The 17604-nt window shown below is 65.5% G+C and overlaps 3 protein-coding genes across 3 annotated transcripts in view; 2 read left to right on the forward strand and 1 right to left on the reverse strand.

Moving 5' to 3' along the window:
• The first annotated feature begins 310 nt into the window (after window positions 1-310).
• Window positions 311-6477, forward strand: COPZ1 (coatomer protein complex subunit zeta 1). Its single transcript, XM_030966977.1, is given in 8 exon segments — window positions 311-384; window positions 1857-1925; window positions 2257-2338; window positions 3446-3537; window positions 3824-3837; window positions 4543-4674; window positions 5918-5978; window positions 6288-6477. Coding segments are annotated over 8 exon segments (516 nt in total). The 5' UTR covers window positions 311-366; the 3' UTR covers window positions 6336-6477.
• Window positions 1805-17604, forward strand: part of ATF1 (activating transcription factor 1) — a 450302-nt gene continuing 434502 nt past the window's right edge. The window contains exons 1-3 of the mRNA XM_030967199.1: window positions 1805-1811; window positions 11565-11569; window positions 16267-16282. The gene's annotated coding sequence lies outside the window, so the exon portion shown is untranslated. The remainder of the gene's footprint in view (window positions 1812-11564; window positions 11570-16266; window positions 16283-17604) is intronic.
• On the reverse strand, window positions 8226-15798 carry ZNF385A (zinc finger protein 385A). Its single transcript, XM_030966978.1, is given in 11 exon segments — window positions 8226-9562; window positions 9565-9669; window positions 10115-10140; window positions 10143-10206; window positions 11226-11333; window positions 11335-11393; window positions 12408-12520; window positions 13492-13611; window positions 14112-14146; window positions 14736-14831; window positions 15688-15798. Coding segments are annotated over 11 exon segments (960 nt in total). The 3' UTR covers window positions 8226-9439.

Genomic DNA, 17604 nt, shown 5'->3' on the forward strand with positions numbered 1-17604 from the left:
CGAACACAATATATGGGCTCGCTTCCGGTCACGTGCTCACCGAGCCAGCCAATTATAGTCCGGGCTCAGCAAACGGGTGACGTCAGAGCTTCCCCGATCACTATGGCAACTGCACCGCCCCCTCCGCTTCCGGGGGCGCCGTGTAGCGGTGATTGACAACTGGCTCATCCAATCGCCGTCAGTCTGTGGAAGAGCGGGAAATATTGTCCCGCCCACCGCGCCGGAGCGCGCGGTGATTGGCGGGGGTTGAGGGGGAGTTGGGCCAATCAGCCTGGAGGGGTGGGGCTAACAGGAGTGATTGGCAGGCAAGTAGCCAATCAGCGGCTGGCGCTCTTCCTGCTCCACGTCGGCAGCGGCGGTGGCAAAATGGAGGCGCTGGTGCTGGTGAGGGCCGGGGGGGACTGAGGGGGACTGGGGGGGACTGGGGGGGACTGGGAGAGAATGAGGGGAACTGGGGGGACTGGGGGGACTGGGGGACCGGGGACACTGAGGGACACTGAGGGACACTGGGGGACACTGGGGACACTGGGGGTGCCGCATTTCTGGGTGCCCAGGCCGGGGTTCTGTCCTACACTGGGCTGTGGCTCTGGGCAGTCAGTGCATCACAGAACTTGGTCCTGGGGACCCCCAGCGACACCGGGGGGACACCGGGGGGACACAGGGGGCACAGGGGGCACAGGGGGGCACAGGGGGCACAGGGGGCACAGGGGGGACAGGGGGGGACACGGGGGGGACACAGGGGACACAGGGGGCACAGGGGGCACAGGGGGCACAGGGGGGCACAGGGGGGCACAGGGGGCACAGGGGGCACAGGGGGCACAGGGGGACAGGGGGGGACACAGGGGGACACAGGGGGACACAGGGGGCACAGGGGGGGCACAGGGGGGCACAGGGGGGCACAGGGGGCACAGGGGGCACAGGGGGGACACAGGGGACACAGGGGCGACAGGGGGGGACACAGGGGACACAGGGGGGCACAGGGGGCACAGGGGGGCACAGGGGGCACAGGGGGGCACACAGGGGGCACAGGGGGGGCACAGGGGCACAGGGGCACACGGGGGGCACACAGGGGCACAGGGGGGGCACAGGGGGGCACAGGGGGGCACAGGGGGGGCACAGGGGGGGGGGCACAGGGGGGGCACAGGGGGCACAGGGGGCACAGGGGGGGCACAGGGGGCACAGGGGCACAGGGGGGCCACAGGGGGCACAGGGGGGGCACACAGGGGGCACAGGGGGGCACAGGGGGCACAGGGGGGGCACAGAGGGGGCACAGGGGGGCACAGGGGGCACAGGGGGACAGGGGGCACAGGGGGCACAGGGGGGCACAGGGGGCACACAGGGGGCACAGGGGGCACAGGGGGGGGGGCACAGGGGCACAGGGGGCACAGGGGGCACACAGGGGGCACAGGGGGGGGGCACACAGGGGGCACAGGGGGCACAGGGGGGCACAGGGGGGCACAGGGGGGGCACAGGGGCACAGGGGGGCACAGGGGGCACAGGGGCACAGGGGGGGGCACACAGGGGCACAGGGGGCACAGGGGGCACAGGGGGGCACACAGGGGCACAGGGGGCACAGGGGGCACAGGGGGGCACACAGGGGGGCAGGGGGCACAGGGGCACAGGGGGGGCACACAGGGGGCACAGGGGGGGCACACAGGGGACACAGGGGGCACAGGGGGGCACAGGGGGCACAGGGGGGCACAGGGGGCACAGGGGGCACAGGGGGCACAGGCCGGTGACAGGGACAGGGGCACACGCTGCCCCCGGCACAGCCTGTCCCTGGCGCTGGGGACACGGCCGGCCCCGGCGCTGTCCCTGTGCCCTGGGGGCGGCGCTGTCACTGTCCCCGTCCCCAGGAGCCGTCCCTGTACACGGTCAAGGCCATCATCATCCTGGACAACGACGGCGAGCGGCTCTTCGCCAAGGTGGGGACACGGGGACACCTGGGGGGACACCTGGGGGGACACTGCCCTGAGGGGGTGTGGCTCTGGGGAGGGCACAGCGCGGGTGGCCCAGGTGTCGGTGGTGGCGATGTCCCTGTCCTGTGTCCCCAGTGTCCCTGATGATGTCCCCAACACTGTCCCCAATGTCCCCGTGTCCCTGATCCCCCTGGTGCCCCCAATGTCCCCGATGATGTCCCCAGTTCTGTCTCCGTGTCCCCAATGATGTCCCCAATGCTGTCCCCGTGTCCCCAACGCTGTCCCCGTGTCCCCAACGCTGTCCCCAACGCTGTCCCCAACGCTGTCCCCCGGGCAGTACTACGATGACACGTACCCCAGCGTGAAGGAGCAGCGCGCCTTCGAGAAAAACATCTTCAGCAAAACGCACCGCAGTGACAGTGAGTGACAATGGGGACACTGAGGGGACACTGAGTGACACACAGGGGACACAGAGGGGACAGGGACACGCAGGACATCTTCAGCAAGACGCACCGCAGTGACAGTGAGTGACAATGGGGACACAGAGGGGACAATGGGGACACGCAGAACATCTTCAGCAAAACGCACCGCAGTGACAGTGAGTGACAATGGGGACAATGGGGACACTGAGGGGACAATGGTGACACAGAACACGTGGCAGTGATAGTGACACACAGGTGACAGTGAGTGACAGTGGGGACAATGGGGACACTGAGGGGTGGCACAGGTGACACACAGGTGGCAGTGATAGTGACACACAGGTGACAGTGACAGTGACACACAGGTGACACACAGGTGACAGTGACAGTGACACACAGGTGACAGTGACAGTGACACACAGGTGACGGTGACAGTGACACACAGGTGACAGTGACAGTGACAGTGACACACAGGTGACACACAGGTGACAGTGACAGTGACACACAGGTGACAGTGACGGTGACAGTGACACACAGGTGGCACAGGTGACACACAGGTGGCAGTGACAGTGACACACAAGTGACAGTGACATACAGGTGACACACAGGTGGCACAGGTGACACACAGGTGGCAGTGACAGTGACACACAGGTGACAGTGACAGTGACACACAGGTGACACACAGGTGACAGTGACAGTGACACACAGGTGACAGTGACAGTGACACACAGGTGACGGTGACAGTGACACACAGGTGACAGTGACAGTGACAGTGACACACAGGTGACACACAGGTGACAGTGACAGTGACACACAGGTGACAGTGACGGTGACACACAGGTGACAGACAGGTGGCACAGGTGACACACAGGTGGCAGTGACAGTGACACACAAGGTGACAGTGACATACAGGTGACACACAGGTGGCACAGGTGACACACAGGTGGCAGTGACAGTGACACACAGGTGACAGTGACGGTGACACACAGGTGGCACAGGTGACACACAGGTGGCACAGGTGACACACAGGTGACACAGACGGTGACGGTGACAGTGACACACAGGTGGCACAGGTGACACACAGGTGACGGTGACAGTGACCCACAGGTGAGAGCGACAGTGACCACGGGTGACACACCGGTGACAAGAGCAGCATCGACCTGTACTGCTGTGTCATCGGCAGTGCCACCCAGAACGAGGTGGGGACACGGACAGGTGACAGTGACAGCGAGGGTGACAGCGCGGGGACACACTGGGGACAGTGACAGGGACACAGTGGGGACACTGGGGATGACGGGGACACACAGGTGGCACAGGGACACCCAGGGCTGCTGGGGGCACCTGGGGTGGCAGAGGGGACACACGGTGGCCCCGGTGACCCACAGGTGGCAGTGACAGTGACCCACAGGTGACCTACGTGTGACCGTGACACACCGGTGCCCCGGTGTCACACAGGTGGCCCCGTTGTCCCCAGGTGATCCCCAGCTGGGCCGGCTCACGTGGTGCTCAACTGCCCTGTACACTGGTCATCGGCGTGCCACAATGCTCAGGTAGGGACACCTGGGGACACTGGGGACACACCTGGGGACATTGGGGACACACCTGGGGACATTGGGGACACCTGGGGTGTGGGACACTGGGGGGCACACACCTAGGGACATTGGGGCACCTGGGGACACTGGGGACACACCTGTGTGACCTTTTGGGACACACCTGGGGACACTGGGGACACACCTGGGGTCCCCATTGGGGACGCGTGCTCACACCTGGGGACCTTGGGGACCAAATCCTGGTGGGACACTGGGGACACACCTGGGGACATTGGGGACACACCTGGGGACATTGGGGACACACCTGGGGACATTGGGGACACTGGGGACACACCTGGGGACCTTGGGGACACACCTGGGGACACTGGGGACACACCTGGGGACATTGGGGACACACCTGGGGACACTGGGGACACACCTGGGGACCTTGGGGACACACCTGGGGACACTTGGGGGACACACCTGGGGACACTTGGGGACACCTGGGGACACTGGGGACACACCTGGGGACACTGGGGACACACCTGGGGGGTCACCTGGGGGTGTTGGTGTCCCCAAAGGGCTCTGGGGGGGTTTGGGGGAGCCTGGAGGGGGGGATCCCTTGTTTGGGGTGTCCCTGTGGGGGTGTCCCCATGTCCTGTGGGGTGTCCCCAGCCCTGTCCCCTGTGTCCCCTCAGTGTCCCCTCAGTGTCCCCCGTGTCCCCGCAGGAAGAACGTGGAGCGCCGGGCGCTGCTGGACAACATGGAGGGGCTGTTCCTGGCCGTGGACGAGATCGTGGACGGAGGGTGGGGCTGTCACCCCCCTGTCCCCTCCCCTGTCCCCTCCCCTGTCACCCCTGTCACCCCCATTGGGGATTGTCACCTCCCCTTGGGGACTGTCACCCCCCAGTGCTGAGGTGTCCCCATGTCCCCCTGTCCCCATGTCCGCGTGTCCGTCTGTCCCCGTGTCCCCATGTCCCCGTGTCCCCCTGTCTGTCCCCGTCCCCATGTCCCCCTGTCTGTTGTCCCTGTGTCCCCATGTCCGTCTGTCCCCCTGTCCCCATGTCCCCCTGTCCGCTGTCCGTCTGTCCCCATGTCCATCTGTCCCCCTGTCCCCATGTCCCCGTGTCCCCATGTCCGTCTGTCCCCGTGTCCGTCTGTCCCCATGTCCCTATGTCCCCATGTCCGTCTGTCCCCCTGTCCCCATGTCCCCCTGTCTGTTGTCCCTGTGTCCCCATGTCTGTGTGTCCGTCTGTCCGTCTGTCCCCGTGTCCCCATGTCCGTCTGTCCCCGTGTCCGTCTGTCCCCGTGTCCCCATGTCCGCGTGTCCGTCTGTCCCTCAGGGTGATCCTGAGAGCGACCCCATGTCCGTCGTCCCCGTGTCCGTCTGTCCCGTGTCCCCAGGTCACGTGGGTTTGGGGTCTTGTCGATTTATGCGGTTTGGCGTTTTGGGGAGATTTGGGGGTTTGGGGGTTTTGGAGGGATGTCTGGGGTTTGGGGGTTTCCCTCAGGGTGTTGCTGGATTTGGGGGTGGCCCCCAGCAAGGGTTTGGGGTTTTTGGGATTTGGGGGGTTTTGGGGGTTTGGGGGGAGATTTGGGGGGGGTGGGGTTTTGGGGGTTTTTGGGGGGATTTGTGGGGTTTGGGGTTTTGGGGGGTTTGGGGTTTTGGGGGTTTTGGGGGGATTTGGGGGGTTGGGGTGTTGGGGGATTTGGGGGGGCCGGAGGGATTTGGGGGGTTTTGGAGGGGGGATTTATGGGGTTTGGGGTTTTGGGGGGAGATTTGGGGGGTTTGGGGTTTTGGGGGGATTTGGGGGGTTTTGAGGGATTTATGGGGTTTGGGGTTTTGGGGGAGATTTGGGGGATTTGGGGGGTTTGGGGAGATTTGGGGGGTTTGGGGGGTTTTTGGGGGTTTTTGGAGGGATTTATGGGGTTTGGAGTTTTTGGGGAGATTTGGGGGGGTTTTTGGGGGTCTCAGGGGTTTGGGGGGCAGCTCAGGGGGGTCCTGGGTGCGCCCCCTGCCCCAGGCCCCACCGTGTCCCCCCCTGTGCCCCCCTCTGTCCCCGCTGTCACAGGGCGAGGACGTGCCCCTGACGGAGCAGACGGTGTCACAGGTAGGACCCCAAAAACCCCCGGGAACCCCAAAAACCCCTGGGACCCCCCCACCCCCAAAACCCCCTAGGACCCCTCCAAAACCCCCGGGAACCCCAAAAACCCCCTGGGACCCCCCCCCCCCCAAAAAACCTCAGAGCCACACCAGCGCCCCTCAGACCCCTTGGAACCCCCAAAAAATCCCTGGGACCCCCCAAAATCCCTGGGACCCCCACCCAAAAAACCTCTCGAGCTGTCCCGGGGACCCCCCAGACCCCTCGGGCTCCCCCAAAAACCATTTTGGGCCCCCCAATGTGTCTGTGCCCCCCCAGGTGCTGCAGTCGGCGAAGGAGCAGATCAAGTGGTCGCTGCTGCGTTAGGGGGACCCCAAAATCCCCCAGGGATCCCCCAAAACCTCCCGGGACCCCCCAGAACAACCTGGGACCCCCTGGGACCCCCCAAAACCTCCCAGGACCCCCCTGGGACCCCCCAAACCCCCCCCGTGCCCCCCAACACGCCGGTGCCCCCCCCACGCCGTGTGCTGCTGCTCTGTGCCGCCGCCCCGGGGCTCTGGGGGGGGGATTTTGGGGGATTTTTTTGGGGGATTTTGGGGTTTTTGGGGTTTTGGGGATTTTTGGGATTTTGGGGATTTTTTTGGGGGATTTTGGGGATTTTTTGGGGGATTTTGGGGGATTTTTTTTGGGGGATTTTGGGGTTTTTGGGGGATTTTTGGGGGATTTTTGGGGGTTTGGGTTCCCCCCCAACAAGGGGGTGTCCCCCGGGGTGTCCCCAACCTGCCTGGGGGGACAAGGGGCACGAAGTGGGGGTGGAGCTGGGGCTGGGACCCTCCTGGGGAACCCCAAAATCCATCTGGGACCCCAAAACCCACCTAGGACCTCCCTGGGGATCCCCAAAACCCACCCGGGACCCCCTTAGAGACCCCAAAATCCACCTGGGGATCCCCAAACCTCCCTCGAGAGACCCCAAAACACACCCAGGACCCACCTGGGGGACCCCAAAACTCACCCGAGACCCCAAAACCCCCTTTGGGGACCCCAAAACACACCCAGGACCCTCTTGGGGACCCCAAAATCCCCCTGGACACTCCAAAATCCAACTGGGGACCCCGAAACCCACCCGGGACCCCCCTGGAGAACCCCACCTGGGGACCCCAAAACACACGCGGGACCCCTCTTGGGGACCCCAAAATCCACCTGGGACTCCTCTGGAGACCCCAAACCCCCCCTGGGGACCCCAAAATCCACCTCGGAGCCCCCCCAGGGACCCCCCAGACCCCGAGGGCAGGAGTCAAACCCCGTCGTTTATTGGGGTGAAGCGGGGACACGGGGGGCAGGGGGCGCCCAAACCCCCCGCCCGCTATTGCTTTGCTGAGTCACAGTTTCACTGGGGGGGGCCCAAAATTTGGGGGGTCAGTGCTGGGGGGGGGGGGGCCCAAAATTTGGGGTGGGGGGGTGTTCAGTGCCAGTGAGGGGGGGGCAGTGCAAGGTTTGGGGGGCTCTGGTGATAAGGGGGGCACAGTGATAGTGGGGGGGGTGCAGGATTTTGGGGGGTCACAGTGATGGGGGGGTCGCGATTTTTTTTGGGGGGGGTGACAGTGATGGGGGGGTGCAGAATTTTGGGGGGGGGGCTGTGCAGGTTTGTGGGGGGGTGCAGGGTTTATTTTTGGGGGGGTCACAGTGCTGGGGGGGTGCAGGATTTTTGGGGGTGCAGGATTTTTTTGGGGGGGGGTCACAGTGCTGGGGGGTGCAGGATTTTTGGGGGTGCAGGATTTTTGGGGGGTCACAGTGCTGGGGGGTGCAGGATTTTTTGGGGGTTGCAGGATTTTTTGGGGGGGGGGCACAGTGCTTGTGGGGCCGTACCATGTGTGTGTGTTATTGGGGGTTATTTACAGGGGAGCCCCGGCCCCCCCCGCGTTATTGCAATGGGCTGGGCCCGGACGGGGGGGGGTTTAAGGAATGGGGGGGGGCCCTGGGTGGGGGGGCGATTTTTGGGGCCCCCCCCGGGGCTGTGCGGGGCTCGCTGCCCTCAGTGCAAGAGGTCATGGCTTGGGGGGGCCCGGGGGGTTTGGGGGGTTTGGGGGTCGGGGGGTCCATCCCTCGAGCCGTCGCTGATTGCTGAGCAGATCCCTGAGGTGCCGGGGGGATGGGGGGCTCTGGGGACCCCCCCCGGACCCCTCCCCCAGCCCGGGGGGTCCCGGGCCCCGGGGTTTGTGCGGTGGGGCCGGGGGAAGGGCGGGGGGGGCTCGGTGTTTTCCTGCCAAATCTCCAAATTCCAGTTAAAAAAAAAAAAATCGCTGAGCCCGGGGAAGGGGGGGAGGGAGAACGGCTGGGGGGGCGTTGCCAGGAGACGGTTGCTAGGAGACGGTTGCTAGGAGACAGTTGCTGGGAGATGGTTGCTAGGAGACGGTTTCCACGTGCAGCTCTGGGTGCAGGCGGTTGCCAGGGAACCGTTGCCATGGGCAGTTCCCGGTTGCCAGGTAACGGTTGCCAGGTCGCCATTGTAAGGGAATGGTTGCCATGGGCAGCCCCGGTCGCCAGGCAACCGTTGCCTGGCGACCATCACCGGGGCAGTTGCTCACTGAGCGTTGCCAGGCAACCGTTGCCAGGGGGTTCCCGGTTGCCAGGCAACGGTTGCCAGGCGCCGGCTGCTGTCCGGGTGTCCCCGGGGGGGTTCCAGGATTGTCCCAAGGAATGTTCCAGGCTTTGGGGGTGGGGGGCGTTCCCAGGGGCTGTTCTGGGGGGGGCTGTGCCTGCGTCTGTCTGTCCGTCCGTCTGTCGGTCAGTACGGTGTGAAGAGCAGCGGGGCGTGCGCGGGGGCTGTCCCTGTGTCCGTCTGTCTGTCCCGTGTCCGTCTGTCTGTCCCATGTCCGTCTGTCTGTCCCGTGTCCGTCTGTCGGTCAGTCTGTCTGTCAGTCGTCTGTCCCGTGTCCGTCTGTCGGTCAGTACGGTGAGAACAGCAGCGGGGTGTGCACGGGGCTGTCCCGTGTCCGTCTGTCCATCAGTACGGTGTGAAGAGCAGTGGGGTGTGTCCCGGCCGCAGCGGGCCCTGTGTCAGTCAGTCAGTCTGTCAGTCAGTCTGTCAGTCAGTCTGTCAGTCTGTCTGTCAGTCAGTCTGTCAGTCAGTCAGTCAGTCTGTCCCGTGTCCGTCTGTCGGTCAGTACGGTGTGAAGAGCAGCGGGGCGTGTCCCAGCCGCAGCGGGCCCTGTGTCAGTCAGTCTGTCACTCTGTCCGTCTGTCCATCAATAGGGTGTGAAGAGCCGTGGGGTGTGTCCCGGCCGCAGCGGGCCCTGTGTCAGTCAGTCTGTCAGTCTGTCCCGTGTCAGTCCGTCTGTCCATCAGTCAATAGGGTGTGAAGAGCAGCGGGGCGTGTCCCGGCCGCAGCGGGCCCTGTGTCAGTCAGTCTGTCAGTCAGTCTGTCAGTCAGTCTGTCAGTCAGTCTGTCACTCTGTCAGTCTGTCCATCAGTCAATAGGGTGTGAAGAGCAGCGGGGCGTGTCCCGGCCGCAGCGGGCCCGGCGCCGGCCGCAGCAGGGCGGGGCCAAGGGGGGGCCCGGGCAGGAGGGGGGCGGGGCCCCGCAGGGCCAGGGGGCGATGGCGGGGGGCGCGGCCCGGGCCAGGGGCGCGGCGGCGGGCGCCAGGGGCGGAGGAGCCCCCCCCAGGGGCCTTGGGCAGCTCGTCGGGAACGGCAGCGGCGCCTGGGGGGGCACGGCGGGGTTGGGGGGGGCCCAGTGGTACCCGAGAGCCCCCGGGGCATCCCCCCCCGCACCCCCCCCGGGGGCATCCCCAACACCCCGGGGCATCCCCAACACCCCCTGGCCTGGGGGGCCCCATTGACACCCCAAACCCCCGAACCCCCAGCACTGGGGGAGTCACCGTGGATACCCCAGGACCCCCCCCAAACCCCCCTGTACACCTCCCAGACCCCCATAAAGAGCCCCCCAGACCCCCCTACAGACCCTCCCCACCCCCCAAATCCCCCTATAGACCCCCCAGACCCCCCTATAGACCCCCATAAACCCCCCCAAACCCCGCCAAACCGCCATAAACCCCCCAAATCCCCCTATAGACCCCCCTATAGACCCCCCAAATCCCCATAAACCCCCATAAACGCCCCTAGGGACCCCCCCAGCCCCCCCTCACCAGCTCGGGGGGGCTCCGGGGTTTTTGTGGCGCCCCAGGAGGGGGTTGGGCTTCCCGGCCACCCCGTCCCGGTGCCGGCGGCTGGAGATGTGCTGGGGGGGGAGGGGCACGGGGGGGTCAGCGCCCCCCGAAACCGGGGGGGACCCCCATGTGGGGCGGGGGGGGGGTCTGGGGGTTCCCAGGGGGGTTTGGGGCCAGTTTGGGGGATCCAGGGTCCGTTTTGGGGATTTGGGGTCAGTTTGGGATCCCAGGGTCAGTTTTGGGGATTCCTGGGGGGGTTTGGGGGCAGTTTGGGGGATCCAGGGACAGTTTTGGGGATCCCTGGGGGGGTTTGGGGTAGTTTAGGATCCCAGATGGGATTTGGGGGGCAGTTTGGGGGTCCCAGGGTCAGTTTTGGGGATTTGGGGTCACCCTGGGCAATCCCCACTGGGATTTGGGGTCAGTTTAGGGATCGCTGCTGGGATTCGGGGTCAGTTTGGGGATTTGGGGTCCCTGGGGATCGCCGGGTCAGTGTGGGGCCAGTTTGGGGATTTGGGGTCCCTCTGGGGTCAGTTTGGGATTTGGGCTCAATGTGGGGTCCCTCTGGGGTCAGTTTGGGGTTGGGGTCCCAGTGGGGTCAGTTTGGGATTTGGGGTAATTTTGGGATTGGGGTCAGTTTGGGATTTGGGGTCACTTTGGGGTCCCTCTGGGGTCAGTGTGGGGTCAGTGTGGGGTCGGGGTCACTTTGGGGTCCCTCTGGGGTCCCTCTGGGGTCAGTGTGGGGTCAGTTTGGGGTCAGTTTGGGATTTGGGGTCCCTCTGGGGTCCCTCTGGGGTCAGTGTGGGGTCAGTGTGGGGTCGGGGTCACTTTGGGGTCCCTCTGGGGTCAGTGTGGGGTCGGGGTCGCAGCGGGGTCACTTTGGGGTCCCTCTGGGGTCAGTGTGGGGTCAGTGTGGGGTCGGGGTCACTTTGGGGTCCCTCTGGGGTCCCTCTGGGGTCAGTGTGGGGTCAGTTTGGGGTCAGTTTGGGATTTGGGGTCCCTCTGGGGTCAGTGTGGGGTCAGTTTGGGGTCAGTTTGGGATTTGGGGTCCCTCTGGGGTCCCTCTGGGGTCAGTGTGGGGCCGCGCCCTGACCTGCTTGAGCTGCAGCTCGGAGTTGAGGCGCACGTTGCAGATCTGGCAGTGGAAGGAGCGCTCGGGACCCTCGGCCGGGGGGGCGCCCCCCGAGCCCCCCCCCCGCGGGGAAGGCGCGGATGGGACCGAGCCCCGAGCGCGCCTCGACCAGGGTCTTGTGCTTGGTGCCTGGGGGGGGACACAGCCCTGAGCCCCCCGAGACCCCAAAACCATCCCCAGAACTGCCCTGAGCCCCCCAAAACTGCCATGGGACCCCCAAACTGCCCTGAGCCTCCCTGAGCCCCCCCAGGACCCCCAAACTGCCCTGAGCCCCCCCTGGGACCCCCAAACTGCCCTGAGCCCCAAAACTGCCCTGGGACCCCCGAGACCCCAAAACCATCCCCAGGACCCTCCCCGAGCCCCCCACCCATCCCTGGGACCCCCAAACTGCCCTGGAGCCTCCCTGAGCCCCCCTGGACCCCCCAGGACCCCCAAACTGCCCTGGGACCCCTCCCCGAGCCCCCCCCAGACCTCCTGGGACGTCCCAAACCCAAAGGGATCCCCGCGAGACACCCCCATGTCCCCCCTGTCCCTGCAGTGTCCCTGACCTCCCCAGTGTCCCCAGTGTCCCCAGTGTCCCCAATGTCCCCAGTGTCCCCTCAGTGTCCCCAATGTCCCCAAAGTCCCCAATGTCCCCAATGTCCCCAGTGTCCCCAGTGTCCCCAGTGTCCCCAATCCCCCCAATGTCCCAATGTCCCCACAGTGTCCCCAATGTCCCCACAGTGTCCCCAATCCCCCCAATGTCCCCACAGTGTCCCCAATGTCCCCAATGTCCCCAATGTCCCCAATGATCCCCCCAGTGTCCCCAATGTCCCCAATGTCCCCAGTGTCCCCAGATCCCCCAGTGTCCCCAATCCCCCCAATGTCCCCAAGGTGTCCCCAATGTCCCCGATCCCCCCAGTGTCCCCAATCCCCCAGTGTCCCCAGTGTCCCCAAGGTGTCCCCAAGGTGTCCCCAATGTCCCCACCTTTGTTGTGGGCCTCCAGCTGGCTCAGGGAGTTCACCGCCACCTTGCAGAGCCCGCAGTACAGGAGTGGCTGTGTCCCCAGTGTCCCCAGTGTCCCCAATGTCCCCAAAGTCCCCAATCTCTGTGATGTCCCCAATGTCCCCAAGGTGTCCCCAAGGTGTCCCCAATGTCCCCACCTTTGTTGTGGGCCTCCAGCTGGCTCAGGGAGTTCACCGCCACCTTGCAGAGCCCGCAGTACAGGAGCCGCTTGGCCTTCGCCCTCTCCTCCTCCTCCTCCTGGCCCCCCGATCTGCCCCCGCGGGGGAGGGGCGGGGCGGCCCGGGGGGCCGGCCGGGGGGGGGGGCGGCGGGCGGGGGGCGGCTGGCCCCTTTGGGGGTTAACAGCTTCGGGGGGTTATGGGGGAATTTGGGGGGTTTGGGGAGGGAATGGGGAATACAGAGGGGGTTTTGGGGGGCTCTCAAAATACTACCTTGGGATTTTGGGGGGTTTTATGGGATTCTGGGGGGTTTTAGGGGATTTGGGGGTTTTAGGGGATTTTGGGGGGTTTTAGGGATTTGGGGGGTTATAGAGAATGAGGGGAATTCTGGGGGGTTTTATGGGATTTTGGGGTTTTAGGGGATTTTGGGGGGTTATAGAGAATGAAGGGGATTTTGGGGGGTTTTATGGGATTTTGGGGGGTTAGGGAATTTTGGGGTTTTATGGGATTTTGGGGGGTTTTATGGGATTTTGGGGTTTTATGGGATTTTGGGGGGTTTTATGGGGTTTTGGGGTTTTATGGGATTTTGGGGGGTTTTAGGGTTTTAGGGGGTTTGGGGGTTTATGGGATTTTGGGGGGTTTTGGGGTTTTAGGGGATTTTGGGGTTTTATGGGATTTTGGGGGGTTTTAGGGTTTTAGGGGATTCTGGGGGTTTTATGGGATTTTGGGGGGTTTTAGGGGGTTTTGGGGTTTTAGGGGATTTTGGGGGGTTCAGGGGATTTTGGGGTTTTATGGGATTTTGGGGGTTTTAGGGTTTTAGGGGATTTTGGGGTTTTATGGGATTTTGGGGGGTTTTATGGGATTTTGGGGTTTTATGGGATTTTGGGGTTTTAGGGGATTCTGGGGGTTTTAGGGGATTTTGGGGTTTTATGGGATTCTGGGGGTTTTAGGGGATTTTGGGGGTTTTATGGGTTTTGGGGGTTTTAGGGGATTTTGGGGGGTTTATGGGATTTTGGGGTTTTAGGGGTTTTGGGGGTTTTAGGGGATTTGGGGCTTTCACCCACCTGGCTTGGGGTTTTCGCGCGGGGGCCGCGGGCGGGCTGTCCGGGGGCTTCCGGGGCCCGCGGCGGGCGGCCTCGAGGCCCCTGGCCCGGGGGGCGTTCCCTGGTGGTGGCGGCCTGGCTCTGGGGACATGGGGACAGTGTGACACGGGGACAGTGACAGTGACACAGGGACAGTGACACACAGCCCATTGCCCTGGTAGTGAGCGGCGGCCTGGCTCTGGGGACATGGGGACAGTGTGACACGGGGACAGTGACAGTGACACAGGGACAGTGACACGGGGACACTGACACAGGGCAGTCAGTGCACAGGGACAGTGACACACAGCCCATTGCCCTGGTAGTGAGCGGCGGCCTGGCTCTGGGGACATGGGGACAGTGTGACACAGGGACAGTGACACAGGGACAGTGACAGTGACACAGGGACAGTGACACAGGGACAGGGACTGACACAGGGACGTGCACAGTGTGACAAGGGCAGTGACACACAATTGCCTGGTAGTGAGCGGCGGCCTGGCTCTGGGGACATGGGGACAGTGTGACAGGGACAGTGACACAGAGACAGGGACAGTGACACAGGGACAGTGACACAGGGACAGTGTGACACAGGGACAGTGACACACAGCCCATTGCCCTGGTAGTGAGCGGCGGCCTGGCTCTGGGGACAGGGACAGGGACAGGGACAGTGGAATGACACAGGGACAGGGACACAGTGACAGTGACACACAGCCCAGTGACAGTGTGACACAGTGACAGGGACACTGGGACAGTGACAGTGTGACACAGCCAGGGACAGCCTGGGGACAGAGTGACACTGCCAGGACACGGGGACAGTGACACAGCCGGGATGCACGGACAGTGTCCCAGCCGTGGGACACGGGGACAGCGTGGGGACAGTGTGACACCCCCGGGACAGTGTGACACCCCCAGGACAGTGTGACACCCCCGGGACAGTGTGACATCCCCGGGACAGTGTGACATCCCCAGGACAGTGTCACACCCCTTGGGGACACCCTGGGGATCCCCAGTGCCAGCGCTCAGGACGGGGGTCCCCGGCTGTGGCCCAGGTTTGGGAGGGTCCCGGGTTTTTGGGGGATCCCGGGGTCTGTCCCGGATTTGGGGGATTGTCCCAGGGTCTGTCCCGGGTTTTTGGGGGGATCTGTCCCGGGTTTTTGGGGGGGTCCCAGGGTCTGTCCCGGGTTTTTGGGGGGATCTGTCCCGGGTTTTTGGGGGGGTCCCGCTCCCACCTCGGAGTTGAAGCGGATCTGGCAGACGCTGCAGGCGATCACCGGGCGCCGGGGCTTGGCCAGAGCCCCCAGCCCCGCCTTGGGCAGGGCCTCCATCTGGGGGGGGCACGGAGGGGGGGTCAGCACCCCAAAATGACCCCAAACACCCCCAAAGTGAACCAACACACCCCCAAAACTCCCGCCCGTCCCCGTCCCGTTCCGTTCCGTAGCGCCTCAGGAATCCCGGCCTGCCCAAGCCCGCGGGCGGGAGGGACCGGGAGGGACCGGGAGCGCCCCCACCCCCGCGCGGGGCGGATTTGGGGGTCCCAGCCCCCCCCGGGTGATTTTGGGGGTCCCGGGGCAGGTTCGGGGTCCCATGCACCGTCCGTGGTCCCGGCGGTCGGGGGTCCGGGGGTTCGGGGGTTCCCCCGCGGCGGTCCCGGTCCGGGGGGGGATGGGGGTCCCGGTACGGCGGCCGGGAGGGGGCGGGGCCGCCCCGCCCCCCTCCCCCCCCACCTCGCCCCGGGACCCCGCGCGCCCCTCGCGGCCACCGGAGCGAAACCCCGAACCCAACCGGGCCGGGACCCCCAAAAACACCCCCGGGACCCCCCCGGGACCCCCCCCAATCCCGAGCACCGGCAGCCCCTCAACCCTCCGGTACCGGGACCCCCGAACCCAACCGGGCCCGGGACCCCTCCAAAGCCCCCCAGAACCCCCGGGAACCCCCCCGGAGGCCCCGGGAGACCGTGGGACCCCCCGTGACCTCCCTCCCATCCCGAGCACCGGCGGCCCCCGAACCCTCCGGTACCGGGACCCCCGAAGCCCGGCCGGGCTCAGCCCCGCAGCTCCCCCGGCGCCGCCGGTACCGGGACCCCCCGGCCCCCCCGATTCCCCCGGCGCCGCCGGTACCGGGCAGCCCCGGTTCCCCCCCGGTTCCCCCCCGGTTCCCCCCCGGTTCCCGGGCCCCGCTCACCGCGGGCAGCGGCGGCAGCAGCCGGAGCGCGGCGGCGGCGGCGGCGGCGGCGGTCGGGCAGGAGGAGGCGGCCGGGGGCGGCCCCAGCGGCGGCCCCGGGGCCCGCAGCATCGCCCTGCGCCGGGGGCGGGTCACGGGGGGCGCGGGACCCCCGCCACGGCCCCCCCGGGACCCCCCAAACCTCCCGGCCCCCCCGTGCCTCCATACCGGGGATGGGGGTTGGAGAGACCCGGGGACACCGCGACCCCCGGGACCCCCCGGAACCCCCCCCCGCCGCCGGCCGCCCCCGCGCGTTCCCGGCTCCCTCCCGGGGGTCCCCGCGCCGGGGGGAGGATGGGGGGGGGGGGGCTGAGCTCCTCGGGACCCCCCGCGGGCCTGGACCCTCCAAACCCCAAAGACCCCAAACCCAAAACCCCAAAACCCCCAAAGATCCCAACCCCCCAAACCGCAAATCCCGAAAATCCGAAACCCCAAACCGCAAACCCCCAAATCCCCCCAAATCCCCCCGAACCCCCCCCCTCTCTGTGGGATTTTTGGGGGGGGGTCTCCGTTACCTGCGGGCCCCCCCGGCCGTTGGCGCGCGCGGCCCTGCGGGGCTGTCCCTGCGCGTCCCCCGTGCCCGTGTCCCCCCCCCCCCCCCGGTGTCCCCCCCGTGTCCCCTCCCCCCTCGGGGGCTCAGCCAATGGCGGCGCTGGGAACTGGGGCACGGGGGGGGGAGGGGAGGGGGCGGGGCCGCCCCGCGCGTGTCGCGCCCCACGCGCCCCCTCCCCCCCGCGTGTCCCCCCCCCCGCGCTGTCCCATCCCCCCCCCCCTCCCGGACCCCCCAATCCCGGTTCTGTTCCCCCCCTCCCCCCCCCTCCCCCGCGCTCGCTCACGTCCACGCGCGCGCGTCCCCGCGTCCGTCTGTCCGTCCCGCGTGCCCCCCCCCCCAACCCGTGCGCGTGCGCGCGGCGGGCGGGGTCGCGCACGTGTCGCGACACGCGCGGGCGGGGGCGGGGGGAGGGGCGGACACACCCTGGGAGCGTGGGAACGGAGGGGGCGGGGGGAGACACCGGAGCGGGGACCCCAAAAATTCAGAAACCCCAAAAATCCTGGGACCCCAAAATCCAGAGAACCCCAAAATTCAGAGACCCCAAATTCAGAGAACACAAAATTCAGAGAACCAAAAATTCGGAGAACCCAAAATCCAGAGAACCCAAAATTCAGAGACCCCGAATTCAGCTAACACAAAATTCAGAAACCCCAAAATTCAGAAACCCCAAAATTCAGAGAACCCAAAATTCAGAGAACACAAAAATCCAGGGACCCCAAAATCCAGAAATCCCCAAATCCAGAGATCCCCCCTGAGAGAACCCAAATTCCGAGAACACAAAGTTCAGGGACCCCAAAATCCAGAGACCCCAAAATCAGAGACCCCAGAGACACCCACAGAATGCGCCGGGTCTCTGATTTTGGGGTCTCTGGGTTTTGGGGTCTCTGGGTTTTGGGTTCTCTGGGTTTGGGGTCTCTGATTTTGGGGTCTCTGGATTTTGGGGTCTCTGGGTTTGGGGTCTCTGATTTTGGGGTCTCTGGATTTTGGGGGCTCTGGGTTTTGGGTTCTCTGGATTTTGGGGTCTCTGGGTTTTGGGGTCTCTGATTTTGGGGTTCTTGGGGCATTTTGGGGTCTCTGGATTTTGGGGTCTCTGGGTTTTGGGGTCTCTGATTTTGGGGTCTCTGGGTTTGGGGTCTCTGATTTTGGGGTCTCTGGATTTTGGGGTTTCTGGGTTTTGGGGTCTCTGGTTTTGGGGTCTCTGGGTTTTGGGTCTCTGGATTTTGGGGTCTCTGGGTTTGGGGTCTCTGATTTTGGGGTCTCTGATTTTGGGGTCTCTGGGGGTGCTGCAGGCGCTGCCCCCCCCCAGCAGCTCGGTGGTGTTTGGG

This window comes from Camarhynchus parvulus, chromosome 29 (assembly GCF_901933205.1).
Source record: "Camarhynchus parvulus chromosome 29, STF_HiC, whole genome shotgun sequence".
In the NCBI taxonomy this organism is placed as follows: Eukaryota; Metazoa; Chordata; class Aves; order Passeriformes; family Thraupidae; genus Camarhynchus; species Camarhynchus parvulus.